This window comes from Pyricularia grisea, assembly GCF_004355905.1.
Source record: "Pyricularia grisea strain NI907 chromosome Unknown Pyricularia_grisea_NI907_Scaffold_8, whole genome shotgun sequence".
NCBI lineage: Eukaryota > Fungi > Ascomycota > Sordariomycetes > Magnaporthales > Pyriculariaceae > Pyricularia > Pyricularia grisea.
This window is the reverse complement of record NW_022156721.1, coordinates 621,808-649,642: the sequence shown is the minus strand read 5'-3', so window position 1 is coordinate 649,642 and position 27,835 is coordinate 621,808. Positions and strand designations below refer to the sequence as shown.

Here is a 27,835-nt window from a genome sequence, read left to right as displayed (position 1 = left end):
CGTGGACGCTTGCAGACTGACCATACTTCATCAAGAGCATCGGAATGCAGTGTGAAAAAACGTGATTACAATCTCGTGTTTAATAGTAGATATTAGAATTCTCCTCGCTAGGGGCACACATAGTAAACTCGTCACACAACAACAACAACAACCACACACAGCACACCAAAAGCAGATATCCAAGATCAAAACAAAAGTGGCAACCAATACAGATGTCATAAGTGGCCGTGGTTATTATCCAAACATGTAGTTGAACATCATATTTATCCCATTCTGAACTCCGCAATCCCAAAGAAGAAAGAAATGACATTCTCGCCATAGTCGTAAAAGATATCGTCAGAGATGATAAGTACACTCTAAAAGGCTGCAACACTTGTTGTCGTGCTTTCTGAACTGTGATCGGACAAGAAGCTGCTCCAGGCAGACAAAATCGCCCACCCCCACACTTTACGTGAGCGTGGCAAGCATGGCCCTGAGAAGCTTGGGAGGCGGTCCTGTTGACATTAATGCAAGTGTTAGTGATGCTGCTCTTGTAGTGATAGCTGTACATGGGGAGCGGGACAGTGGCCCAGGGACACGGACTTTGACAACGGTCGCAGCATCGATCTACCGATACTTCGGCACACTGATGGACATCCTACCTTTCTTGTCCTTCTCGATCCTAACGCCACGCCTTGGCTCCTCAATCTTTTCAACGCGCTCCTCATAGATGACGAGCTGGCCGTCACTCAACCGCTCGGCGCGCACCAGGTCACCCCGGCTGGCCGACCTATGGCGCCGGTGTCGAACCAGTTCACGTGGGCCAGCGTCGACAATGACAGGGACCCGCGTTGTGTGCGTGCTATAGCTGCTATCCGAAGTGCATGTGCTGTATGACGACGTTGTCATGCGCGAGGGTGACACATCGCGTACAGCCACCATAGTTGTAGTGGTGTTGATAACGGGTGCCGGAGCTTGAACGGGCGGCGGAGGTGCCGGAGGTGGTGGTACGTCCACAATGACTGGCTCTTCAGGTGCAGGTGGTGGTGGTGGTGGAGGAGGGGGAGCCACGACGACTTCTTCCTTGGTAACCGTCTCCTCAATGATCTCCTCGTGCTCAGAGCGGGCTGATGCAACTTCGAGCTCGCCTAAAAAAATACTTGTAAGAACTTGACTAGGATAAGTATGGGAGCTGGTAAGCTTGTTTTGACTTACTCTTCTTGTAGTCCTCGCTGAGCTTGAGGAGGTCGTCGATGTTCTCCTGGCCAAGAGCTCGTTGGATGATAATAGTGTTGCCCTGATTCATTTGTCAGAAACTGAAAATCGATGGGTTTAATCATGTGAGAAAATCATACCTCTTCCTCATAGGGATAACCCAAGTCAATAATAGCCCTCTTGGACACCAGTCTTGACGGAATTCTTGTCTTTCCCTTCTTGGGATACTCGCTCTTAACCGTAGTAGCCGTCTTCGTTGTAGTGACAGAGCTATTGCTGCTGCTGCTTGTGCTTGATGACCGGGAGCTGCTTCGTCGGCTCCTGGCCCGGGATCGTTCCCGGCTTCGCTCACGCCTTCTCATGCGAACCATCTCTCGATCCTGCATCCGCTCCGGGTAGTTGCGGTACTCCTCGTCCCCATAGTAGTCAGGGTCCGAGACCTTGATTTCATCGTAGTATTCGTAGCGTCGTGGTGGTGGCAGGGCCCTAGTCCTAGGCAAAGGGATGGGCATGTACGGCTGCGGACGGTAATCCTCACGTCTAGCCGGTGGACCGTACTCTTCCCGCTCGTGGTAGCCCCGTGGGAACCTGTCAAAGGTGTCCAGGCTAGACTGTCGCCTCACCATAGTGGGACGGCGACCCTTCTCGATGACGACGTGCCTGTCAAAGTCCTCCCGGTCCAGAGGGTGGCGTACTGGCGGGGAGTAGCGACGGCGCTCAAAACGGACCTCGTCACCATCATAAAAGCGGCGGTCACGAACGCGGTCGTCGTCATAAACAGGTGGACGGCGACCCAAGTCTTCACGGAACCGGGGTGGGGAGGGGCGGCGCTGGAAGCGCTCGCGTTCATCGTCCTCGAAGCGGTAGCGTTCACGCTCATCACCGTAGCGGTCGCGATCGCGCTCATATTGAAACCGCTCACGGTCCCAACGGTCGGAACGGCTAGCCATGGTATATTCTGGTAGTGGTTTGGTGGCGGTGTAATGGTGTTATTGATAAGGTTGTCGGGAAATGGTGCTGCAGGTATCCCGTTGCACAGGCGAGATACAACGTGGTGCAGGAACTGAACCGTTTGTTGGTAGGGAGTTGAGTTTGTGCTTTGGGATGGAATAAGAATATTGGATGTTGTCTCGCTTTGAAGCACAGAAATAAAAATCGAAATAAAGTTGCCGCCGGGTGAGGCCGAAACAAACAGGACTGAAACCGATGGGCAAGTCCTGTTTTACACGAACCTTAGCGATCTGTTCGGTGTTCTTCGGTTCCTGAGTAGAATGTTGAGAAGTAAAACGGGGTTTCTGGAAAAAGTAGGTTGGAAGTGGGAAAATGGCAGCAGCGAGGTGGCCGACGAAGCGATGACGACACTGGCAGCTGCTTTTAGGTCGTAATGGAGGAAAAGCGGGAGAAATTTGTGGGCCACTATGACTGGGGCCGGGCTGAACCGTGCTTTCTACTCCGGGCTGGTTGAACTGGGTGGGCGGTGCTCCCTGTGCATGCAGGTTGCGTGTGCGCTCACTGCCTTTTTTTGTTGCTCACTGCCGAGCGGTCAGCTACTAGGGCCCGTAAAAAAATTTGACTGCCGCAAACCGCACCACTGCACGTCTCTTTGGAGAGAAGCCCTGTCCTTTATTAGGTACTAGCCAAGGTAGGCTTAAGGCGGTCTTACGACGTGGTCTTAGTGGCTTGTCGGCTGCCCCTGTCACTGGTTTCCCTTGACTGGTTTTTGGACTGGATGAAGAGAGTAGGAAAGTTTTGTCTTGCCTTGACCCTTTGTGAGGGTAGGGTAGGGTAGGGTAAATAGAGTCTCGTGCCGTCGGTCCTTGCGAATCACGAGTTCCTGTGGGCCTTGAATATTTTGTCCAGATGGGGGAAACCTGTGGTATATGAAGGCTGCCTGTGACCTTTCTTTTTTATTATGTCCTTCTTCCAAAAGTAAAAAGGGTCCTGGGGTCCTTTGTCCTGGCAATGATCCTGATCCTGATCCTGATGGCAGCCCCAGGGGTTGAAAAGTACTCCGTAGGTAGGGTATGTACCGGTATGCAGTCCCTGGCGGGAAGGTACCGTGTGTCTCCGGTCTTGGAAGTATCCGTAGGGTGGTTGTTAAGCTTGGGAGCTGTCAAGCTGGATTCGAAACCTGCACGAACTCCAAAGTTCAAATTTCCCAATGTGGTAAAGTCTGGCCTGCGTCTTTGGTATTTGACTCCTAATTCGCTCTCTTGGATAGAGCAGAGGAGACAATATGCAGAATAGTGGCTCTCGTTTGTATGGATCAAACTTGCACTTGTCCTGCTTTGCTTTTTTAGCTTTTGAAGAAAAGAAAAGCAACGCAAAGGCGAGACCACAACAGCCACGAAAATGGCTGCGCTTTTATGGTTATGGCCCGCGGAATCGGAACCCGAGATCTACGATGCGATGCGAGAGTCACAAAAATTACGACATTTTCCTGTTCGGCGTAGTATCTTCTAGATGGCGCAGTGGGCCATTGGGAGACGTTGGGCTAACTTTGTGGTGTTTTGGACACCCAAAAACCAGGATGCAGTTGTTTGTCGTGCTGCCTAATCAGCCTGGATAATGGATGCTGGGTTGGGAAAAGAGGGGGGGAAATGCTCGAATCGGACACTGAGGTTCAGCAGTCATGTGGGCCCATCAATCATTCCTTAACAAACTTAATCCATGTGGGACCCATCGCAGTCGGTCGTCTTGCAAACGACGGGACCCATTTAACGAGCCATCCGACCTTGTCACCTCCCAATCTCCCCTGACCCTGTCCTCCACTGTACGTCAACATCGCAAAGACAATTGGCGGTCAGGTCCAACAATATCATCCAATACCAGTCACTCGTCAGAAAAAAATACCATATCTTGTTGCGATAAAATTCGGGCCGCAATGGAGATTCTTGAGGTGGCATTTGGGCCGAGTACCCCTTTTTCATTCGGGAATTTGTTTGATCTTGCAGCTTGTGTTTTTTTTTTTTTTTTTTTCTTTTCTTTTTTATCCCACCCACCTCACCTGTGGAAAGAAATTTGGCGAGCCCACGTTCCACCCATCACATGCCCGCGTCAGCAGAGACTGTTGAAAACCTCTACGGAGATGATATACTCGACAATATCTTATCCGTAGCCAAAAGGGTACTCCGTAGTTACATGAATACTTGCATATTACGGAGTGCGCCTCACGCTCGTTCCCGTCTTTACTGTACGGAGTATGCCTACTCCGTAGAGGCGACAGCCACGTCTTCCTCTGCATTAGCTACTCCGTACATGCGCCTAGTGGCGGAACAAAAGTTAGGGAGGTGGATGGAATTTTTCGCACCTTCTCTTTTTTTTTTTTTTTTTTTTTTTTTGACATGACAAGCTCCACCCGTGTCTCTTTGCAGTTTTCGGCACTCCGACGCTTGTCATTGACTGTCAGCTCAGGGGAGAAAGCGACAAGCTCCGTCAAAGTGCAGGCGGGTGAGACGGCTTGTGGAGAGTGGGGGAGACTCCATTCGATTTTTTCCCCCTCTGCAAACCTGCAAAAAAAAAAGGCCTCTCCTCACTTCCCCCCATGTCATTCGATGACGTCGGGCACCAAACGCCCCGCTTACGCCGACCAAGCGAGACATCCGCCTTCTTTTTTTTTCAAAAAATGGGGCTTACATGCTTCATATAGGGGTCGGTGGCTTGTACGCAATAACTACGGAGTAGAAATACACGATTGCCCAATTGAAGATTGGAGCAGTTGTGCCTGAGAAAAATAATGCCGGTACATGGCTTGCATGTCTGCACTTCCCACTCGCTGCATGCACGTGCTTATGCTTTGTACTTGATGAGCTGTCTGGTGGCTGCAAGGAGGACCCTAGTTGCTTCGACCGAGCAGCTTAAGGGAAGCAAGCAAGGCAAGCTACTCCGTACCTAGCTTCCATGCTAGGTAGAACTAGCAAGGCTTGCAAGGTAAACAGTTATTTTGATGTTTGTTTTGTGGTGCCTTTATTATTTTACAACTAGGTTCATATAATACATGACAGCCCGATCTTAGCTTCGTTTGGAGTTGGGCGAGCATCGGATGCAACATATAACAATCCAGCGCTAATACATCTTCGTTCAGCGTGGCAAAGTAGTGGGTGATATGCAAGGCAGGCCTGCCTAATCCCCACGAACACAATATCCTCTAAGCCTCTTACATCTGTATCCCGAGAGCGAAAGTGTTGGGAGCAGAGCTAATGTAAGTTTTCGGAAAGGCCATACATTTGTATGTTACTTCGCAAATTGACTCTATGTATGAGTTACCGTTGATGGTTAGTGAAATCGGTATCCAAACATTCAGGCACGGCAACACGGTCAAAAAGATAACGTTCTTCGACATTCGATGAATTTTACCCAAAATAGCGTTCCAGACTTATTGGATAGTTTGTAGCCATTAGAGATTTAACTTGGTTGAAGCTTAGGGGACGAGTGCAAACATGTGCCAATAAAGCCTAATAAAATCCAAACAAACACGCGCCTAAACTCTTAGGAATGAATTCCGAGATAGGCTGTTACCCGCGGCGTGCATTCTAGAAGAAGTTTATTTTTTTTCTTCAGTTTCTATATGGGTATCTAAAATTACTGATCTTATAGTTGGAACCAAAGATCAGTTATGGACACAAAATCGAGAAGCTTCTAACAACAGCCTCTCCCAGTCATCTTTACACTCGATACACACCATCTGCCCTCATATTACATCTCCCAATCAACCATCATGCTGCTCTTCCCTAAACAACATTTTCCTGCCTCTTATCCTCCACCTCGACATCGACCGCCTTGCCCTCAGCCCTCCTCAAAAAGTCAATCAAGCCGACGTCGCGCTGCGCCTCGGCCAGCAGCCTCGCGTCCTCGGCGCCCGTATGGCTGCCAAAGACGCGGTCCATCTCCTCGAGGCTGACGTCCTTGGTTTCAGGCAGGTAAAAGTAGATCCAGGCGATGCCGGCGGCGAGGAAGCCGGCGAAGAAGATGTAGGTGCCCCAGGCCAGGGTCTCGAACATGGGCGGCACGAAGAATGCGATGGCGAAGTTGTTGACCCAGTTGGACGAGGCGCCGATTGAGGCGCCGCGGGCCCGGATGCTTAGCGGGAAGATCTCCGAGATGACCACCCACGAGGCCGGGCCCCAGCCGTAGCCAAAGGCGCCGATGTAGATCCAGATGAGGATGACGGCCGCCCAGCCCGCGGCGGGGTTGTTGGCCCAGTCGTTTTGGAACTTGGCCACCACGACACCGACTGTCACCATGGTCAGGAACATGATGATGGAGCCAGTATAGAGCATCGGCTTGCGGCCGAGTTTGTCGATGAGCAACTTGAGAGTGAAAAAAAAACGGTTTTGTCAGCATCGTTTCTATATCCTCTCCAGATAGTAATTCTTTTCGCATATCCCATCACACTTACCATGGCAGGCATAGTCGAAATCAAAAACGCCACACCCGTGACACCGGTTGCCAGCAGGGCAATTGTTCCCTCGGTGAAGCCAAAGCTCTGAAAAACACTTGTGGCGTAATAGATGATGGCGTCGATGCCGGACCACTGCTGGAAGAACATGACAAGCCAGGCCGTGGTGACGCGCTTGACGTTGTCCCAGGTCTTGAAGCACTGCACGTAGCCGACAATCTCGTGGACCCAGGGGTTCCGGTCCTCCTTGTTGGCGTACTGAGGAAGGGCGCGCGCAAAGGCCCTTTCTTCGAACAGCTGCTGGGCCCTGATCTCGAGCAGCTCGACTTCGACGAGCGGGTCGTTGAGGTCCTTCTTGCGGATCCAGGCGAGAGTCTTGCGCGCCTCCTCGTAACGGCCCTTCTTGACCAGCCAACGCGGCGAGAAGGGCATGAACCATATGCCAATGGCTAGGAGAATCGCGGGGATGCCCTGGATGATGGAAGGGAGGCGCCATGCCATATCCAACTGGCCAGCGCCGGGTCCGCCGATGTAGTTGCTGCCGTAGCCGATCCAGAAGGAGAGGAAGATGCCAAAGATGGTGGCCTGATTGTTTGAGATTCATGGTTAGCAAGTGGATGGTGATCACTCCTCGCCTTCATCAGGTGGCTGTAGAACTAAGCGCAGAAGCCGTCATTTAGGTCAATAATTATGCTGGTATGTAAAGATACTTACAAACTGATAAAAAGAGACGGTGAAGCCACGAGTCTCGGGCGCCGAGATCTCGGCATTGTACAACGGACCGACACCACTGAACAGGCCAACCCCGACACCGGTGAAGAAGCGACCGGCGTACAAGAGCTCGGGCTTGCCCGCTGTAGCGCCGGTGTAAAGGTAGCTGCCCAGGATAACCCAGCAGCAGGCAGTGAACATGGTGTACTTTCTCGAGATGACCTCACTGAGGATGCCGGCACTCAGGGAGCCCAGGATACCGCCGAGCTGCAGGATCGAGGTGAGCCAGCCGGTCGCGGTGGATGAAGACGTGACGCTGGGGAAGTTTTCCTTGAAGCGGTGCATGGCCAGCGACTGAGAGAGGATGCCCTGTTGGTAGCCATATTCGAAGCCGCCAAAGCTGTTGATCGAGACGAGTTCATGTTTTAGTGACTTTTTTTTTTTTGTTTTTGTAGCAACATGTACACGCAAATTACAAGCGACAACTTACGATGCGAAAAGGGCAAGCAGGACAAGCTTGGGGTTCGCCTTTATAGAGCGCCATCTGTCCGTCTGGGCCTGTTCTTGGACACGATGGGTGGCATCGTGAACTTCAATCCGTTCCGTTTCGGCCTCACCCGCCGTGGCGGTCTTGGCCGTCGAATCCATGTTGTGATCTATCCCTGGTCTAGGTTACCTCTGGTCAAGGCTTCGGCAGAGAGATCAGCAGGAAGTATAATATTATGCTTCGAAGCTTAGAGTTCGCAATTCACCCCAGGCTCGGCCCTGTCAACCTATTTATGCTTCGGCAGCAACCGACATCACGACTGGGATTTACATGGCTCATCAACTTTTTTTCTGCCCTGTCTCTTTTCCGTAAGTTTTCTAGCCTTCCAATTTTTTTTCTTTACCATCACGCGCTTCCCCTCATAAACGAGGAAATTTCCCCGTGGATCCCCATAATCCACATCGGCCCCAGTGTGCGAATATTTGGGGATAGTTGCGGGGTTCACCCTCGAGGATGAATCGGCTTGTGTGCCAATCAGACTCTGTCATGTCATGTAATAGAAACCCGACGGTAATAAAAGCAACAAACGAGAGTAGCAACCGATGGAACCCTCAAACACCCGACGGTTGGGTCACTGGGTTCGGAAGAGCTTTCAAGCGGTTGCTCTAGGTAATCGTCCGGGTTGTCAAGTCCAGGGAGAAGCGCATGGAATTTCCAGGATCGGAAATCATTCAGGAAAGAGTCAGGAAAAAAGAAACAGATGATCAAAGTGGTCGTCATGGTCTCGTCGTATTCATTAAAGATGCCGGTTGCGTCTCAATCTAACCCAAATATGTCGCTTTCTTCATGAAATCCTGGTCCTTCCTCAACCTCTCCATATCCTCATCTCTTAGACTGATGGCAAGCGCAATCCCTCCCTCTGGCATCTCGGGGAGCAGGTAAATCAGACCTTCGACGAAGTCGAAGCTGGGCCTCCTGATCATTACTGGTTTGCCGATGCTTGGACCAAAGTCAGCATCCTCAAATAAGCTCTTCAGCAGCATCCAGGAGCTCAACATCACGTCCTTCGATGGATCGACCGATGCGGTCAGCGAAATGCCCGACTTATCAGCAGAGCGGGACAGAATGGTCGCGAGAGCCCGCGTGCGGCCCACCAAGTCCCACTCCTGGCCTGTCTTGGCGGTCGTGAAAAGGGCGGAACGCATCTCTCCTGCGACGGCTCCGAGTGAAGACGGCTGGACAAGCTCTTGTGGTTCGCGAGAGTGGAAGTTGAGGACTTGCAAGAGGCCAGGGTAGGTGGCCGGCACGTTGAAGTACTTGCGCACATCGACGGCTCGGGTCAGCTTGACTTTTTCAGACGGGTTTTCGAGACGTGGAAGCCGTGCACGCGTGATGGATTGCCAAATAAAGGCCGTTATGGCGTCGTCTGTGGACAAGAATGGCACCGTTGAGTCCTCAGGAAGCGTGCTTGTTGCGCTGTCCTTGAGATCGGCCAATGAACTGGGACTGAAGTTGAAATAGGCCCACCTTCCACTCGGGGGAGGGATTGTGGTTGTGGCGTCCTCTGCGGTCGCCGTTTCACTCTTCTCCTTGGACATCTGGCTGCTGCTTACTTCAGGACCTGGCGTGTAGTCATCACCCAATAGCGGCACTAGGTTTTCGCGTGCCATGTTCCCGATTCGGATCTCCTCGCTTGAAAATATGTCGCCACGACAAGCTTTCGCAATCATGGCAATCACCTGTCCCTGCCCTGAAGCATCCATGGTGGCGTGGGAGGCTGCAAAGGTGAGCAACAAACCACCTTTGACAAATACGGCGTGGACGGACAGCACCTCCCGGGGACCGTCGTCAGTTGCAAAGGTTTTGCGTTCGGATACGACGCTCTGATCTAGCATTTCCATTGGGAAACCGGCACTCTTCATTGCCTCGAAGCTCGGTGATGAGCTGTCGTCTCGCAGGTCATTGGTAGTGAAGAAAGGGGCCCCTGCCAAGTGAGAAATGTTGAATGTTCCAGTATTTCCCGCACTGGCGCCATGGTTGACAACCTGGCCTGCTATCCATGGGAAGGTGTCTGCTGCACGTTTAATGCCTGTTTGAAGCTGGTCGATGATGGGCTGAATGTTTGTCTCAGTGCTCAATGAAAAACCGAGCGTTATTTGGGTGTACAGATGCTGAAAGAACGGCTGTTGTCCCAGTATATCCAGCTTTATATTCGCATCTTTGTCAAGGCGGTCCATTGTGAGTAGTTGGGTATGGAGTTTGGGCGAAAAAGTCTGTTGTCAAAAAGGCTGTCTAATGCCAATGTCTGATTTGCAGAAGGTTGCTCCCTATTCTATGATGATATTGTTTTTTTTTATATGAAAATGGTTGTATCCGCCATGACCGCAATCGTCGGTGGGTTCTTGCCTGCCCCTTGAAGATCTAAAATGATTCATTCTTAGCCACACTCATTTGGGAACTTGGGAAAGACTCCGTCGCGAATACAAATGCAGTGCGCTGGGTACTGCACGTGATTGCTCCATGCCATTGCCGCCCCATTCTCAGAACACGGCCAAGACGACGGCTGTCAGCATCCAGCTAGACCAGCAACTGCGGGGCGAGTAGGAGGATGAGTTTAAGTAATAAATATAAAGAGAACAGCTTTCTCCTCTCTACGTGTCGGGATCAGGGTGGAAATTTTTGGACTTTTTTTTAGTGAACTTAAACCGGCCAAAGTCGAGGCTCAACTGGATTGAAAGCGAAACGTCGATGTAAGGGGACAGCGCCTACTGTCATTATCAGTGCAGGGTAGGTGGGTACAGTGAAACCTCGACGCGCCTGTCAAATAATCAGCGTGGTCGCGTCCGTTAGGATTTTTGATATTATTCGTAGATAGGTATACTTCGAAACTGTTTGTATTAGTCTTGTGCCTCTAGTAGAAAGGCTTCGAGACAGTTCAGCCCAGGCTTATGAAATCGCAAAGTAGAAGGAGTTACCAAAGGTGCCAAAGGGTGCTAGAGATCGTACACACTACTGTACATACTTGTGAAGTGGGTAATCTAGTAAGTCTAGGCATAAATTCCAGCTAACGGATGTATGAGTCGTCGAATATTGGTAGTCTTGGTCGAAAGTTAAACCATTCACCATTGAAGAGTATCTGCATCTTCCCCGCCGGCGTGTTGACCGTTGAAGCCACCTTCTTCGCCCAGCCTCGTTCCTCAGCAACCGCCCCACCCGCCTAGGTGAGTTTTACTGGATCCCCCAAAGCATTGACCTTCACCAGGACTCCACCCAAGATTTGCCGTCGAATCAAGTCGTTTCGCTGCCAACTTCCGCCTGCGCCCGCCTATTTTTCCATCATCGTCATCTTGGTGTGTTAATTGTGCGCCAGACTTTGGGCCTTTGCGATTGCTGCCAAGGGACATTTGTCGACGGCCCGACTTCGCTTGCATACTGTTCTTTGTTTATACATCAAAAAGTCGGGCGACCTTCATCACTCGTTCAACTCGTTTGTTGAACCCCTTTAGTCCGTGCCGATCAGACCGTGTCTCAGCCAATTCACGCTCGCCCGCCCCCCGATTTTATTGTTGTGATCCAAGCTCCAGAAAGCTTCAAAGCTTAACCATCACGCCCAACACGCGGCGTGTCAATCGCTTCAGTTTCGACAATATAGAAACGACAAACCGCACTATAGACAAACAGGTTTCAAATTCGGTCTCTCCATCCCTTTCAACCAGGACGACCCTTCTTGTGGGTGGCTCAATCCATCCAGCTACCGATCGGCCATGTCAACACCCGGTGCGGACCTGGGCAGTCAAGTCCTCAATGGCCCTGTGGATGAGCCATCTGGACCGACTACGCCCGCAGCCTTGCTAGAATCACAAGAGACACTCCCCTCCACCGAAGCGCCTGCATCCCCGAATGAAACGGCAGGGTTGTTGAAGGCAGATCGCGTCGATGAGCGCCCACAATCAGCCGTTATTCCATCCTCCTTGACACCGCCTCCATCTTCTCAACTCCCCAACGTCAACGGCGGTGCGACACATACCGACTTGCCTAACCCCACCAGGGCCAGCATCCTCTCACCCCCTGACACCAGTCTTCCCAGCTCTCGGAGACCGCAAAATGTCGCGCCGCCGTTTGCACCCCCTGCGCCGGACGAGGTGATCGAGGCGTCGCCAGACCAGTTGCGGCTGATGGTGGAGCGCCTGATCGTCGAGAACAGGCGCGTCAATGCCGAAGTTGCATCTCTCAAGATGCAGGTCCACATGTCCGACTTTCACCGCGCCGAGGCTGCCAAACGACACAAGGTCGAGCAGGAGATGCTTTGTCGCGAGGTTGAGGCGCTTCGATCTGCCGAGCACGCGAGGCAGGCTCGCCGAGAGTTGAGCTCGGTCTCCGATTCATTCCAAGCCAAACACTACCAGCTCAAAGTGGCTCACGACGAACTCATTGACGAACATGCAATAGTCAGGAAGCGGCTCAAGGCCGCCAAGAAGCTCATTCAAGCCAAAGAAGAAGAGATCGAGAATTTGAAGGACGACAAAGAGGAACTTCTCATAAGATTGCGAGAGAACAGAGACCACCTGAATGCCTTCCGCAGCCCCGGTGGCATCTTCCACGGGGGCATAACCCCCAAGGCCCAGGGCGCGACTTCGCCGACACAGCCGCGCCACACCCCAAGACAAAACTCCAAGGCACCACGCCGTGAACAGCGGGCCGCCCAAAACCACAACGAAGCCCCGTTCACCATGCTGCTCGAGGTCCTGAACGCAGAGAACAACAGTGCTCCCTCGACCCCGACGACAGCTGCCCGACCTATGCCAAAAATCTCGTCTAAACATACCAGGAACGTACAGTCAATGTCCTCGCTCCCCATAACGCCTGCAACACGACCTCGCGCGGAATACGGCGGTCTACTTCCCTCTGCCGACTTGGTACCACAATCTGAGCCGCCGCATAGATACGGGGGAAACCGTCTGCAGCTCGTGCCGTCCACCCCGGTTAGGGACAACGGGCGCAAGAGCAGGGAGAGCACAATCTCGGTTGACGACAACGCAGAACTAGCGCGTCAGGCGTTGGCGTCGGTCGCCGCGCAGGCGCAGTCGTTCGCCGCGTCACATGCCGCCGCCGCCGCCGCTGCCGGCAGCGGCAGCTTTCACCGAATTGGAGATCCGCATCCATCGACCCAAGGAGAACAGGATGAGGAAGAGGTGTATGAGAGCCAGGCCAGTCAGGCGGCATCCGAAATGCTGCGCCGAGATCCACGCGAGAGCTTCGAAGTCGTCGCCTCCCGCGATGGAACACCGAACCCTCCGTCGGCCCCGGCCGAGAAGAGCGCTACGCTGCAGCAGACGCTGTTTGCAGGAATAGGAAGAAGTGGGGTCGCCATGGCTACCGAAAAGAGGAAGTTTAGCGGCGGCGCCAACGATGCACAGAGACAAGAGATGACCAGCCCACACAAGAGGGCTAGAATTGATGGGAACTTGAGGGAAGGGGGTGTAGGTCTTGGCATCTACGACCAGGATGCTTGATTATGGTCTACAGGTGTTGTCATTGTGGAAAAACGTGCCGAGATCATTCTGGGTGTTCCTCCTGGCACTAGGTTTGGTATTGCCTGGGTCTACGCATTGTGAGAGGCTTCGGTAGACAAAAGCGTGTTGCAAATTGGATAATGATTATGAGGCAATTGGAGCTGGAACCCACCCTTGGCGTCATGATCCCTTGTAGAATGTTATGGCCTATTTAGGTAGCGATTATGATTTCACGAACAACTCTCTTTGTAAACTATGAATTGAACCCTGCGTCATGACCTGGTAGGTTATGTGGCCATTTAAGACTAGTCGGCTTTTTTGTTTCCTAAGCCTCAAGATTCGAATGCCAGATACTTCTATGTACGGTGTTTCACCTCTCTGGTTTGAAAAGATAACCAGCTTCTACATTTGTTGCATGACCGGATCATCGGCTCAGGTAACTGTGGTTCTACAGATAGAAATGTCGAGATAAGAAAAAAAAAATACAAACTAAACGAAACTGCGATTCCTAACAATGGCAAAACAACATCGAATTTGTATCTGATCCAAGATGGAAAAGTAGGTACATAGCCGAGCTGCGGTGCAACCCACCCTCTCCCCCACTACCCTGGAGCGGGGTGTCGGCGCTGACGACAGCCAAGTCCTGTAGTGGAGGGTGAGAGCGGCTCAACTAGTGGGATTTGTTCAGTTGGCATGTCGATTTTGACTACGTATAAGTGGGAATGCATCAGACGAAGAGTAGCCTCGAAAGGCAATAATTCCCCAAAGGTATCGCGGCTTACATACTCCAAGATCACCGAGTACAATTGTGCAGTGTGAGAAAAGTTATGTGTGTAATGCTCAATTCGAGTTCAGATTTGCGTCTCTATTTCTAGAAAGTAACAATCTGCCGTCCTGTTCCCCCTGTGATATCTCTGCAACCGTTTCCTTCCGTACCGTGTCCCTTTGGAAATGCGTAGCTGGTAACATTACAAGGATGTGAAAAAGGCTTCCCCCCTTTGAGATTCCCTAACCGTGTGTTGTTCATCTTGTTTGAACTTGCGAGGGTGGCACAGAGTCAAGACCAATGCAGGCCAGGTTCAAAAATCGAAAGGATTGAGGTGAAGCTTGTGTGGTCGAATTGGGAAAAAAAAGACCAATGACGAAGATAAAAGTGTCATGTCATGGTGATTTGTAGCGGTTGTGATTGATTTATTTGCCGCATGCGGTGCAAGAGCCTGTGGAGGATGGATAATGAAATGTCAGTCTTTGGCGTCGGGTGAAACAGAGGAGTGGATAGGTGATGGAAACATACACTTGTCGCCGCAGTTGCAGGACGAGGCGCCAGAGCATCCGCAGTTGCCAGCCATTGTGATTGTTGGTGGATTGTTGAAAAAAAAAGGGGTGGAAAGTTGTTTGAAGATTGTGTGAATTGGTTTGTTTGCGTGGATGGTTTGCAAGTTGTGGATGAGATTGGGAAAAGGCAGAGTTTGTAGAAGTGGAAAAGAAAGGATCCTTATATAGACATTTCTTCCATTATCCCAAGACCCTTTCCGGAAGCACCCTTAACGTAGGTAGGTACTTCCCCGCGCTGATAGAGGCAGGAACGGTTTCCTGGGCACCCGGTGCACGGTATGTGGCAAAAAGCGCACAAATGACGCTCTGCGGCTTTTGTGCGTAAAACAAAAAACAGGCAAACAAAACACAAAGGGAAAACTGCAGGCATGACTCCGTCCGTCTTACCGGCCGGACCCCTTCTCATCGGCTACCCGTAATCAGTATGGTGGGGCCGTTTTTGGTATCTTAATTGGCTGCGCCATTTGTGCCCCTCGCGGGGTTTCCGCGCGCATCGATCTAATCCCCTTGGGACCTTGGCGTTTTGCGAGATTTGTGCGTGAATCTCATCCAGTTGTTTACTCGGCCCGTCTCCATTTTTTATGTTCCGATAGCGAAAACACAGCCACCCCCGATGGAATGAATGCGTGACATTGCGGGCGTGACAAATTGCTTACCCTTGGTACAGCGTAGTAATGACTGAAATTCTCCCAACGGGATGGATCAATCGGGAAGGTTCCAGGGCATGCTGTCCTTGGCTTGCGTGCGGGTGGCTACGTCGACAGACGCTGTTGTCCACGCCAGAAACAGAAATGTACACGCAAGCCAGGTCGCCAGGGACATCTCCTCGTCTGATTGTGCTGGCGAGTCAAATACCCACAGGGGGAAATGGTCGGGCCTATCCTCTAATGACAACACATGCCCTGTCCCGTTCAGTAGCCGCTGGCCCGAAAGTGCTGTTGACATTGTTTTTAGCATGGAATCCTGGGCCAAAATTGACTTCTTTCGGCCCAAGTGAGCTAACTTCAAACGTGATAGTATTTCTAGAAATACTCTGAGTACTCCGTAAAGGGCACTTCTAGGCTACTAATCCATTTGTTAAGTTTTACTTCAATAAACATCCAGGAACTTGGTATATCCAGCAGTTCCACCCCCACGCTAGTTACATTGTGATAAATTCTGGGCTCATTTGGTACATGTCAGTCTAAACTTTATAGCGGAGATGGCCTGGTGTTCTAGATTTGTTTAACAGCACAGATTCCACACAACAACAGGGAGTGTACTGGCTTGGCTGATATGACCAGATTGCCATTTCCGAGGCCGACTCGCGAGTTCTGTATTTCTCCACAACCTTTTTACTCTTTTTATTTTTCGGAGATCTTCCCTATCAGAAACCACGTGATTGCAGAAAAGATAACTGCGGGGTTTTGTTTTTCCTCGACCTCTGTGTTGGCAACTTGAGATTGCCGACTGTCCAAGTTGCACCTGGCGAGTGACAACCGGCATTTCTGATTTACTATTTCCTCCATTCTTCCGTTGCGTTTACTAGATCATCAACACAGGTTGGCCTGCCGAGAAGAAGAGACGCTGAGCTGTGGCATGTAGATTGAACATAGACTATGCACATACAGCCACTTCAATTCTCTCTTGGTTCTTATCCAGGCGCCAATTGTCAAATAATACATGTATAAAAAAGAAAGAAATGAAAAAAAGGAGAAATAGGAAAGAGAGAGAGAGAAATGCTTTCGTTGAGAAAAATGCATCGTTTACTTTCTTGCCGGCGCCTGGGTTGGCTATACCACGGGAGCAGGCAAAAGAGTTCCCCCGATCACCGTACGTGTATGCGTGGGCCTTCACTAATCTAACTGTCCGCGGGAAACTTTAAATAGATCTGCTGCATTAGCAGCTTTTCTTATTTTTATTTTTTTTTCCTGCAAAAAAAAAAAAAAAAAGAAAGAAACATTATTACCAAATGCAGAAACACCCCCACGGCCACAGCTTTGTGATAACTGTCCAGGGATGATGGATGGGGATTTTTATCCTTACCACCACTAATGTACAGTCAGACAGGACGATAAAGAAGACAGCTAGGATGCAAGTGGATCCCCTGGTAAGCAGTAACAAAATTACTATGCAAGGTACCTCAATACCATTCCAGCTAGGTGATATGGGGGGGTGGTATATAGCGAAAAATATGTACCGCCTCTCCGTGACGTTACAAATATTTACTGTCCGCGGCTAGCCATTGGCCACTAGATTGTCTGCTTCGTCATCCCGATGCGCCCTAGACCTTCATAGGCCTTCGCATAAAAATAATACCCATCAGGTAGTTTTTCAACTGTATCAGGATTTTTTATGAAACACAGTTTGGTGGTCGGAACGTTATATTTAAAGTTGTTGAACGTGAATCCGGCAGAGTGGCCGGCTTTGATTAGTCGAAACTGTCGTCTTACCATCATATTATTTGAGCTGTCGCGAATTGTCACTTCGCAATAACCGGGACGCTGTCTTTCTTCGTGGGTCGATCGCTCGGAAACACGTTGGTCGGCAACGGCGCCAACTGAAAAGAGAGTTGCGGCAGCGCCGGCTGCAAAGATGGTTGCGAGTTGCATTATGATGTTCTTGTTGGATAAATGTTATTTCCTGCGTGAGAAAGAGATAATAGTTGAAATGTAGAGCTAAAGGGATAGTTTCAAATTAATGGAATATGTTTTCTGATCAAAGCTTCCGTCTATAGTTGAAGGTGTAACAAACCTTTTATATTATTTTTACTTTAAGAACAGGGGCAACAGTTATATTATTGACCAAGTGCGGATCTCTGAGTAAAAATATCCAAATTCCTGCTTAATTTGCGACAAAGAACCCAATGCCATAACTCTTATGCGCCTATAGGGAGGAGTACCTAAGTATTTGTACAATATAAACTGCGCATTGTTTGTTTGTATCAAGTAATGAGTAGTAAATTCGGAAGTAATAAATGTAAAATTTATGACAATTACTTCGCCTGGCAACGTTGACCGGAGGCATTACAATCCATCGAGAATTATTACAATAATGCATAATGAAACCAAGGTAAAAAAAAAAAAAAAAAAAGAAAAACTTTTGAAATTTTGAAATTTAGTTTATAAGTCAAAAGATATTCCTTTCGCCGGGTCAGCCTCTGGTTGTTCAAAACTTCAAATTTGGCAAGCAGCAATGCAGCAGTTAATGTAACGCCCCCAAGCCCAAAATCGAATGATTCGCAGCCAGGAATTAAATCCAGCCCCTCTGTAGTCAGTTTCCCTCCAAAGCCGAGACAGTTTCCTGCCGACCATCCACCTCGAAAGCATGAGTTCGATCTACTGATCGGGACCGTGACTCCCGCTCCTATAATAAACCACCAGTCATTCATTACTCGCGACATGACGGGATCGAACTTGGCCGATATGCATCCGTCGGCCACTCCGGGAAAGAATTTTTATGACCAAGTGGATGATGGCAGTCAATCAGGTTCGGAGGCTGCAAGCAATGCAACGAGTCCAGGAGCTGGGAAAGTCGGATCCGCGCCGGGGAAAAAGAAGTCAGGGAGGAGGCCTAGACGGAAAAAGAAGTCGCACGCACCGGCTTCCCAGTCTGAACAGGGTCAGGGAAGGCAGGAGCAGCAGCAGCAGCAGCAGCAAAAGCGAGAACAGCAACAAAGCTCATCATCGCCAAAACAACAAGATGCAAATTCCTCAGCTGCTCATGCGCAATCCAAAGCAACACCAAAACCAGGTCCAAGCGCCACAGCCGAAATTAACAAGTCCCTTTCCGTCGCCATGATGGCCAGCCCTATCTTCCAGCTACCGTTCCCGTTGATGTCGGTTCTCGGCGTCACTTTGCTCGCTGGCCAGGGAAAGCCTTCTAGTGAGAAGAAGGGCGACGGTGTGAATGTCAAGCCTGGGAATGGATGAGTTGACCATCTTTGAGGGCTATGTGACAGCATTATGTCCGACGTCATTTCGACGTAAGGGTTTAGTAAAGCACGGATTCATTGTGTAAAGACAGCCATGACTATCCAAGGGCTATTTTAGGTACACCATGTAAGTCCACCAGGTACAGCGGGGCCTACGAAAAGGGAGCATAGGATCTGCAGATCCACTTCATTATCAAGGTCACTGGGAAGAGGGACCTGATGCTGACTTGGAAACCTTGTTCAGGTTCAGCCAATATGATAGGCTGAAGCCCTGGTTTGCTTCTCATCCTGGGGCGTTGGAGATGTCCTTTGTTGATGGGATTTAATGCAGGAATCTCAAGCAGCCTCGGCACTCTATGGAGGATCCGTCATACCTCCCCGTTTGAGCTATCCTGGCATATTTCCAAGAAGTAGTAAGCGGTAAAATAACACTGATCTTTCTGCTAGTTATAGTCTGAAAGTACGTGTAAGCGTGAAACTGCGGCGTTGAACTCTCGGGAATAGAACAAAACCACGTGTCTACCTACAATGACTTTAAGCCCATTACTCTCGACTACCCGAGTGATATTGTCGGAGAAGGTAGTCAAAACCCAGGACAATAATTATTCAAGCAAATGAGCTGAAATTACATCCAATGTCTTTTTTTGAGTATCAAGCTTGGCTAAGGAATAGGAGACGGGACCCCGTATACTCCAGCAGGTATGGTATTGTTTGGCGGCCAAGTTAGCGGGCAGGTGCGTCAGGGGATGAGTAGATAGCTCACGAACCAACGAATTCCGATCCAAACTATGTTTGCGCCTTCCCTCAGACCCAGAACCCTATTGCGGCGACCCTGTTGGCTAAACGTGATGGGCATATAGCTACTCTTGCCTGTTCATGTTTAGGTTGCATTTGCGTATGCATGACTTATTAATGGCCTACAAGCGGGTAGGTGCATATAAAAAGGTCTCTCTCCGCTGTAAAGATCCGAAACCTACCTTATGACTTTTACCACTTGGATCAACAGAATAGGAAGAAATCTATATTGCTTCGCTGGTCCACTAGTCCGTTATTAGGGCTATGGGCACCCCTTCCTATCAATAACTCCGTTATTCTACCATGTTTACCACTCCTGCTCTACCGATGATGCTAAGGAAGCCCATACTTCTGACTCTAAATGTTATTAGATGCAGTCTGAACTTGCAGCAATCACACACCAAATGCCTCCAGACTGGCCTCTATCGTTGCGCGCCACGAGCCCACCTTGTCCGCGCATTGCCCGCGCGGACACACTTCAACAATAGCCCTGAGGAAGCTTTGAACCGTCTGCATTTTGTCTTGCATTTTGTTGGGCTCCATCTCATTGAGGATATGCGGGGCGCGCTGCTTCAACAGCTCTTTGAAGCGCTCGAAAAGCCGCTCCTTCTCCTGTTTCGAAGCGTCGTTCTGTTGCCCATTCCACCTAAAAGAGAAGCAAAGTAAATTCCCGGTCAGCATCGACCTTTCCAAGAAGCAAATAAAATAGATGGGACAAGACAAACTTACAAAAAGGCGCGGGACGGGTTCCATCGGTTCGCTGGTGTGATGCCCGAAAACTCCCAATCCAAAACTGCGGTAATGGGCATCTTATCCGGGTGTGTTGGGTCGCACATGATGTTGGCAAAATGCATATCCTTATGTGCGACCATGTAGGTGGCGTTATCCAATTCGCTACGCAGTTCAGGCGCAGAAACTGTCCCGACGAAGGCCTGAAGTCTGGGTATAAGGTCGCGGAAGGCCGTAAGAGAATCGTGGCGGTTAATGGCATAAATGTAACATTCAATACTCGCGATTACATATGCCACATAACCAGGAAACGATGCCTGCGTGGGATTAAGCGTATGCACAGTTTCGCCAGGAGGCCACAGTTTGTGGATATCGGGCTGCTGCCAAAAGGTTTCCTCAACTAAAGGGCCAGGCATCGACACAGACTCTGCACCGTCGTTGGCCGCAGGTACCAGACCGCCAACACATGGTTCGTGCCAACGTTTGTCATAAAGCTGTATAACATACCAGGTTAACTGTTCAACTATCAGGCGCTTTTGGGCTTCGTTAAGGGTGTCGTAAATGGTATCCACGCTCACGCCGGGGGCCTTTTCCAAAAGGGTAAACTCGTGGCCGAGCGCGTTATCTTCGGTATAATCGTAACGAATAACTGCCGGGACGGGAATAGTTGTGTTGGAGCGCACCCAAGCCATACATCCAACTTCGTTGCGAGTTTTCAGGTTGGGCAAGTGTCGGCCCGACACGCGGAGAACGAGAGTGGCAGAGCCATCGGCGTCGACCGCCCGAGTTTGCAGCTGCGGCGTAATGCGCCCCACGCTGCCTGCATCAAACCGAAGCAAATAGATGCCATGGTATTCGGCGGTGGCTGATAGGCGGGATATGGTTACGGGCTCGGGGAGGTCGAGAGCAATTGACAGAGCACGGATTGCGGTATCTGAGAAAGCCGGGGGAAGGTGCGCTTTTGGTTCACCCATCGGAATCGATGCGCTTGCGTTGTATATAGATGAACTCTGCGGCTTTTTGGTGTGTGCGAGTCTTGGGCTACAGCACAAGAGGGAAGTGGCGACATCGCATACCAAAAGAACGCCTATCCTATTCTGTCTGTGGTCCGATCTGTGCTGACTATGCATTAGCCAAACTCGCCAAGATTAGCCGTAAATTACCGAGGCTTATGTTATCATGTGCGAAGCCTGCTAGATTTCAGAAGCTACCCATAAAATTGTCAATTCGCCTAAAAATAAACAGGATATTTGATAGTTATTCACTACTCTTTTGTTGTAGGGTAGGCGAACAGCCATGCGATTGTCCGGCACCCGAGTGGAATTATCGTTGACGCCAAAGAGAAATGTAAGGGAGAAAGGGTTTAACCCTCCTACCATCCTATTAATAAAGCAGAAATAAAGTGTTCTTTTCCCAAATTGAATCGATGGTTGTTGTTTGTGTGTGTTGTTGTTTGTTAGTTGTCATACAATACATATTGCCTCCTCATCTTCTTCCGCCTTTCCTTTTCCCTCCTGCTCTTTGCGCCGAACCATGCTAACATTCTCCTACTTTTACTTCCCCTTTTGAATCCTTTACTTCCCCTTTTGAATCCTTTACTTCCCCTTCTGAATCCTTTACTTCCCCTTCTGAATCCTTTACTTCTTCCCTTACAGAATCCACTATCTTGCCTTTGATTGTTCTGGAATATTTAACTTTTTTAATCCCTTGGTGATCGTATAAATAACCGCTGAGAATTTTGAGGATATGCAGGCCTTCGATTAAGCCATCTGCGCGTAAAGGCTCGCAACGGTCGTCCACGGTAACAGTGACCGTATATGCACCATGTTTAAAAACGGCCTGACCCGGAAACGGCCAAATGTCTTGCTCCTCTACGAGAATTGGTTTTGTGCCCGAAAAGCCCAATATATATAGGTCAGCTTCGCACCAAAGAAGAGGACTACTACCATCTTGAGTCGGGCCGGGTTTCCGTTTATTTCTTGCTAGGGCCAGATTTGCTAGCCCAAATATAACGGCTAGGGAGGGAATCCGCTGGATTTTCATAATGTAAAACCGGTAAAATAATTATAGTAACTGTAAAGAATTTATTTTTGTAGGGCAGATGATAAAAAGTTAAAGAAAAGGTAGATTTAAATTTTAATAATGGGTAAAGGAGCGGTTTCTGTACGTGAAGCTGATTTCAAATAATTCTATGTAGTTATATATGGTTAAATAATACCAAATATAAATTTGACTTATTTCAATTAGGATTAGCCACGGGCTGGCCGCACAAGAGTCTATATTTAGTAATAGGAATATAATAATATGATCGGATATAAGTAATGTATTTACAAAAATAATCAGGTTGCTATTTATAATTATAAATAACAATGATTATAAACAGGGCTTCCTCGTTCAAACTGTACCGCTAATTTCTAGCTATTTTAATAATAGCCCGCCCCATAAGAATGATAAAAATAAATATACAAAAGCTGTGTATCATTGGATAATAGCTAACCTGGTTAAGTTAACATGAGTTTTTTCTTGGAATACGGCAGCCCTTACTAAATGCTCCGATTAAGCCGCACAGACTTATGCCGGTAGCCTATAACGGGCCTTTTAATAAGAACAAAGTAATCGCTGCGATCGATAAAAACAATATAATAAAATAACAGTATTTTTATATATAGTAATTATTTATTTGTAACTATTTACAATCCTGCAAAGATTTGTTGAGATTTCTGCCACATGTTATTTTTAACCCTTATACAGGATAAGAAAACCGACGTTTCCTCCTCCCTCCTGCTCTTTAAACAAAATTATTGAGAGGAATTATATAATCGCTGCGATCGGTAAGAATAATATAATAAAAATAACGGTATTTTATCCATGGTGACTACCTATTTATAGCTATTTACAATCTCGCAGAGATGTGTTGAAATCTCTACTACGTGTTTTAGGATAACGTGGTTATATACGTAATTTACCCACTCGCATGTCTGCCCGTGAATAAACAGCGTCCTCAACTTCCACCGTATTTCCTCCTCCCTTTTAATCTTCAAAAAAACGATATTTATTTATCCTCCCTTTCTTCTTCTCTTTCACACTCCATTTCCTCACCCTATTCCTCTTTCTTTTATTGATGCTCGCGTCTAACCCTTTTTATCCCGTCGTGACCGGGTATGTTTTCGCCCACGAAGTTGATGAGATACCAGCCAGACATAGAGCCTTCTTGGCCTGCAGGTTCGCAGCGCCCGTCCACCTTAATAGTGAGCGCAACGCCGTTATAAGAATAGGTGGTTTCACCGGGAAACGGCGAAATTTCTCGAATCCCCAAGGAAATTGTACCTGTCTCCGAATAATCCGGTACAACTAGTTCAACTCTGCACCGAGGGGGATCTTCAGTCGTTTTTCGTTTTGCTGCTAGGGCCAGATTGGCCAAGCAAAGTCCAATGGCTAGGGAGGGAATCTGCATATTGTAAAAGGGCTGAAATAATTTTGATAGCTGGAAAGAAATCTGTTTTTAAAAGGGTAAGAAAAGGTAAGGTTAATAATGTGTACAAATGTGTTTTTGTTTTGAATTTTTGCAAGCTGATGTTAGATTATTTTATATTATTGTATTTGTTAAAGTTTAAGAGGTAATGATAAAAACAGCGCTGCTCTTACGATATTAAGACTAGTCTAGCCAAAGGCTAGCTGCATAAACTTGATTTTTTAAGGTTTATTTATTTTAAGATACGCTTGGTATTATATGAAGAATAAGAAAGCTCGGCATAAGCAATATATTTACTAGCAGTTTGGCTATTAATTATAAATATAATTCTTGGTTAACCTATTTTATTAATATCCAATTATTTTAATATTAGCGATGCAAATATGCAGGAAATTATTTAATATTAGAGCTTTTTAAATTATTATGCGTTGTAAAGTACGGTGCTTTATATGCTGTAAAGCACGGTGCTTTATACGCTGTAAAGCACGGTGCTTTATACGCTGTAAAGCACGGTGCTTTATACGCTGTAAAGCACGGTGCTTTATACGCTGTAAAGCACGGTGCTTTATACGCTGTAAAGCACGGTGCTTTATACGCTGTAAAGCACGGTGCTTTATATGCTGTAAAGTGCGTAATGTGAAATTGGGAATAGTTTAATATAATGGGCCGGGGATATAATAAGGTTAAACAAGTTTGGGTCGAGAAAAGTTGCTAAACGTATTTTTTAATATTGGCACCGGGTGGGTTAAATTAAATATGAAGATAAAAAATCGTGGATGTTTATTTTTGTTTATAAACAAATATGCGAGTGGGTAAAAAGTGTATACGCCCATATAATTTTAAAACACGTAGCAGAAATTTTAATCAACTCTTATTACATGGTAAATAATTATAAATAAATAATAAATATTATTTATATACATATATAATATAAGTAAATTAATTAAAAGTATTTAAATTATTAATTTATTTAACCAACGCTATATTTGGGATTAATAACGAAAATATTTTCATAATTATAAATACCGCAAATTAAAACGTTTTAAACCTGTAAATTATTATAATTTAAATTTTTTAAATCGTTTACCACCCGGATTATACCGTTAATTAAACCCTAATTTCGAACCGTTATTTTAAACGAAAAATAAAATTATATCGAATATTAATATAATAAATTTATATACACCGCTTATATTATATAAAATCCCGAAAATATATAAAACCCTTAACGAAAACGAATTTACAAATTATATAATTAAAAAATTGGAAATTCATACCAACAATTAAAAAGATTTAATATACAAACGCTGGAAAATAAGTTGGTAAATACTAATTTATATATATAAATTTAAATAACAGGCTTTAATAAATAAGAATATAATATTAATATACCACACGTTACTTATAGATATTTTTATATTAATAAAATATTACCACGAACAATAATATTTTACTTTACCGTATATTATTACAATAAAATGTAAATTCAAATATTAATAAGCCTTTGATTATGCTAATAAATTAATGAGCGTTATTATAAAATAATTCAAATATATTATTTATATTTTATTTAAAAGTTTAAAAAACAGGTTTTAAATATTCTTTTCGTTTTATACCATTTTTTAAATAGGTGAGCTACGTGTAATTAGCCCGTGCGGCCAAACCCGTAACTTATTATTGAATTAATAAATCAAACGCATAAATTTTTATTTTAATATAATACGTATTATATTTACATTATTTATTATAAAAGGGCATTAAATAATTAATAAACACATAACGTTTTATAAATTATATAAATAAAGATTTGTTTAAAATAAATATACTTTATTATATAAAAAGGGCGTAATAACCCGTTAATAATAATAGAAAACTCACTTGAAAAGTACTTCCTTATTATTATTATCATTTCTACAAATTATAAGCCCGGTTTAAATTGTTAAATATTAAAGTAAAAAGGAATAATTTATTTACTTTTTTATATTAATATTTTATTATACCAATTATATAATTTATTTACGTCTATAAACCCACCATTCCTAATATACACATTATTACTTTAAAGCTTTTCACTAATATTCTTATTACCCAAATATTTATAATAGTTTATATTTACGATTTATTAAATATAAATTATACGCATATACCGTAAATTAAATTTACGACCTTTGTAATAGTAATTTTACTAATATATTATTCTTAATATTATTGAAATAGGAATTTATACGTTCAATTTATTAATTAAATAATAAGTTACGGGTTTGGCCGCAGGGGCCCATCACATATAGTTCACCTATTTGAATAATGGTATAAAACCAAAAAAATAAACACTTTTTTTTTAAACTGTTAAATAAAATTTACGCCATATATTTACGTTATTTTATAATAATATTTGCTAAATAATTAATATAACGAAAGTTTGATTAATATGAGTAAATATTATTTAAATGATATAAAAAATTGAAATAAAGGGATAAAATATTAATACCGTTATTTTACAAATATTTAAAACCACCAAAATATCCTATGTTTAATATTATTAAAACCGTAATAATTTGTTAAAAAATATTTATTATACGTGTAATATTATTTACGGACGTTACGTTAAAAGCCCAATAACCGTTTTAATAAATTTAAGGCCTTTAGACTTTATAATTTAAGTAAATTATCTTATAAAGTATATAAAATAGATGTAATAACCGAATTATAAACTTATAACGAACGTTATAATACAGTAAAATTTAATTTTAATATAATCTTTTAAATTTAAATTTATTCTTATTTTTACAAAAGCGAGTTAACGTAAAACTCCTTCATAATATTTTTACAAACTTTTAAAAGATTTTAAAAAAGTTTCCGTAACTCGAAAGAAAATATAAAATTTTAAAATTATTAATTAATTTAACCCGGTAAAAAGGGAAATAAACTGTTAATTATATGTTAAAAATATTTTAAAAAGTAAATATAAACCCATTTCGGTCTTTCTAATATATTAATTTAAAAGAACTTTTAAAAATTATTCAAAATCGTATGATTTTATTTAATTTAAAAAGTTAAATGGGAAAAAATAAAAAATTAATAAAATAAAAATCCAACTTATATTTTAAAAATAATTATTAAAATTACCCCTTCCGCGAACTGAAATTTTAAAGGTCATACAGAATTTACACCGAAACAAAACTCCAATAAAAATAAAGTTTATTTAAATTTTAAACCGGATTAATAAAATTATATTATAATATTTTTACAGGAAAAGATAATATTAAAACCACAAAATATAATATTTAACATTTGCAAATATATTCCACTATTATAAATTTCCAACGATTAAATTATTCCGAACTTAATTAAAATATTTAAAAATATATGGAATAAAATAAATATTTATTTAAAGGAGGTTTATAATATTTTGGACGATAAAATTAAAAATTACAAGCCGATTTTAAAGGGTTACCCTGCATTAAAAATAAATAAATAAATAAACAAACAAATAAAATAAATAAAATAAATATATATATAAAGTTTTTAATATTACGTTTTATTTAGATAAAATAAACAAAATAAATATATAATATAATTTAATGGTATAATTCGTAAAATAATAAATATTATAATTATATAAAGTGCATAAGCTCGGTTTCCGTTATTATCACATTTCTTTATAAATGTAATAAGCAATTTAAATAAATAATTATAAGCAGACCCGCATGGTAAAATTAATCACGTGGTTTTACCCCGCATTTCCGGTAATTTAAACCGAAAATATCATATTATAAAATCGGTATACGTATTTAATTCCAAAATTGTATAGACTATTAATTATAATAATTAATAAATTAATAATATAAACAATATAAATTTTTATTATCCGCTGGTAGACGGTTAGTTTCCATTTTGTGGTTTATTTATTCCTACAAATAATCTCCACTTTTAAATCCTTAAAATTGCCTCGTAACTTTTTTTAAAAGTTATAAGCCCGGAGTAATTTATTTAATTTTATAACGAGGAACGATTTTATCCATTAAATTATACCACAAATTTATTTCGGATTAAACTAACCCATATATTTACCGAAAACCCTATTTAAAACTTATATAACGGTGCAATTATTTATACGATATTATTTCGACGCATTTGTTAAAAATTATTTTTAATTTTTACCATTTATATTATTTTATTTTCGATTATTAATTTTATTATTAATTCGAACGATATTAATGTAATTTTTATATTATTAAGCTACAATTTTCACAACCTATGTAATAATACCTTCCATATAATTTTAAAC

General features: G+C 44.9%; 8 protein-coding genes across 8 annotated transcripts; 2 read left to right on the top strand and 6 right to left on the bottom strand.

Moving 5' to 3' along the window:
• Nucleotides 1–3: 3 nt before the first annotated feature.
• On the bottom strand, nt 4–3,051 carry PgNI_12004 (uncharacterized protein). Its single transcript, XM_031131961.1, has 5 exons — nt 2,953–3,051; nt 1,335–2,726; nt 1,195–1,276; nt 642–1,127; nt 4–494 (listed from the first exon to the last, which is right to left on the bottom strand). The coding sequence occupies exons 2-5, from the start codon at nt 2,142–2,144 to the stop codon at nt 448–450; spliced, it is 1,425 nt and encodes a 474-aa protein (XP_030977364.1). The 5' UTR covers nt 2,145–2,726; nt 2,953–3,051; the 3' UTR covers nt 4–447.
• Nucleotides 3,052–5,725: 2,674 nt separating this feature from the next.
• Nucleotides 5,726–8,168, bottom strand: PgNI_12003 (uncharacterized protein). Its single transcript, XM_031131960.1, has 4 exons — nt 7,794–8,168; nt 7,307–7,703; nt 6,593–7,177; nt 5,726–6,503 (listed from the first exon to the last, which is right to left on the bottom strand). Exons 1-4 carry the CDS (start codon nt 7,949–7,951, stop codon nt 5,925–5,927), a joined length of 1,719 nt encoding a protein of 572 aa, XP_030977363.1. The 5' UTR covers nt 7,952–8,168; the 3' UTR covers nt 5,726–5,924.
• A 443-nt stretch (nt 8,169–8,611) lies between these two features.
• Nucleotides 8,612–10,027, bottom strand: PgNI_12002 (uncharacterized protein; the record flags this gene model as incomplete). The annotated part of the gene is made up of 1 exon (XM_031131959.1): nt 8,612–10,027. One exon carries the CDS (start codon nt 10,025–10,027, stop codon nt 8,612–8,614), a length of 1,416 nt encoding a protein of 471 aa, XP_030977362.1.
• A 1,527-nt stretch (nt 10,028–11,554) lies between these two features.
• PgNI_12001 (uncharacterized protein) lies at nt 11,555–13,303 on the top strand (the record flags this gene model as incomplete). The annotated part of the gene is made up of 1 exon (XM_031131958.1): nt 11,555–13,303. The coding sequence occupies one exon, from the start codon at nt 11,555–11,557 to the stop codon at nt 13,301–13,303; it is 1,749 nt and encodes a 582-aa protein (XP_030977361.1).
• Nucleotides 13,304–16,869: 3,566 nt separating this feature from the next.
• Nucleotides 16,870–17,229, bottom strand: PgNI_12000 (uncharacterized protein; the record flags this gene model as incomplete). Its single annotated transcript, XM_031131957.1, has 1 exon — nt 16,870–17,229. One exon carries the CDS (start codon nt 17,227–17,229, stop codon nt 16,870–16,872), a length of 360 nt encoding a protein of 119 aa, XP_030977360.1.
• A 789-nt stretch (nt 17,230–18,018) lies between these two features.
• Nucleotides 18,019–18,986, top strand: PgNI_11999 (uncharacterized protein; the record flags this gene model as incomplete). Its single annotated transcript, XM_031131956.1, has 2 exons — nt 18,019–18,520; nt 18,796–18,986. 2 exons carry the CDS (start codon nt 18,019–18,021, stop codon nt 18,816–18,818), a joined length of 525 nt encoding a protein of 174 aa, XP_030977120.1. The 3' UTR covers nt 18,819–18,986.
• Nucleotides 18,987–19,563: 577 nt separating this feature from the next.
• PgNI_11998 (uncharacterized protein) lies at nt 19,564–21,109 on the bottom strand. Its single transcript, XM_031131955.1, has 2 exons — nt 20,076–21,109; nt 19,564–19,992 (listed from the first exon to the last, which is right to left on the bottom strand). Exons 1-2 carry the CDS (start codon nt 21,047–21,049, stop codon nt 19,740–19,742), a joined length of 1,227 nt encoding a protein of 408 aa, XP_030977121.1. The 5' UTR covers nt 21,050–21,109; the 3' UTR covers nt 19,564–19,739.
• Nucleotides 21,110–21,736: 627 nt separating this feature from the next.
• On the bottom strand, nt 21,737–22,118 carry PgNI_11997 (uncharacterized protein; the record flags this gene model as incomplete). The annotated part of the gene is made up of 2 exons (XM_031131954.1): nt 21,737–21,756; nt 21,803–22,118. The coding sequence occupies 2 exons, from the start codon at nt 22,116–22,118 to the stop codon at nt 21,737–21,739; spliced, it is 336 nt and encodes a 111-aa protein (XP_030977116.1).
• Nucleotides 22,119–27,835: the final 5,717 nt, after the last annotated feature.

Excerpts from the sequence above, each read along its gene's own strand:
- PgNI_11998 (XM_031131955.1), bottom strand. The coding sequence starts at position 21,049 with ATGGGTGAACCAAAAGCGCACCTTCCCCCGGCTTTCTCAGATACCGCA. Across the intron at positions 19,993-20,075 it reads AACCCGTCCCGCGCCTTTTT|GTGGAATGGGCAACAGAACG; the intron begins GTAAGTTTGTCT and ends CTTCTCTTTTAG.
- PgNI_12003 (XM_031131960.1), bottom strand. The coding sequence starts at position 7,951 with ATGGATTCGACGGCCAAGACCGCCACGGCGGGTGAGGCCGAAACGGAA. Across the intron at positions 7,704-7,793 it reads CTGCTTGCCCTTTTCGCATC|CTTTGGCGGCTTCGAATATG; the intron begins GTAAGTTGTCGC and ends CTCGATCAACAG. Across the intron at positions 7,178-7,306 it reads CCGTCTCTTTTTATCAGTTT|GCCACCATCTTTGGCATCTT; the intron begins GTAAGTATCTTT and ends TCAAACAATCAG.
- PgNI_12004 (XM_031131961.1), bottom strand. The coding sequence starts at position 2,144 with ATGGCTAGCCGTTCCGACCGTTGGGACCGTGAGCGGTTTCAATATGAG. Across the intron at positions 1,277-1,334 it reads GTTATCCCTATGAGGAAGAG|GGCAACACTATTATCATCCA; the intron begins GTATGATTTTCT and ends CAAATGAATCAG. Across the intron at positions 1,128-1,194 it reads CAGCGAGGACTACAAGAAGA|GCGAGCTCGAAGTTGCATCA; the intron begins GTAAGTCAAAAC and ends GTATTTTTTTAG.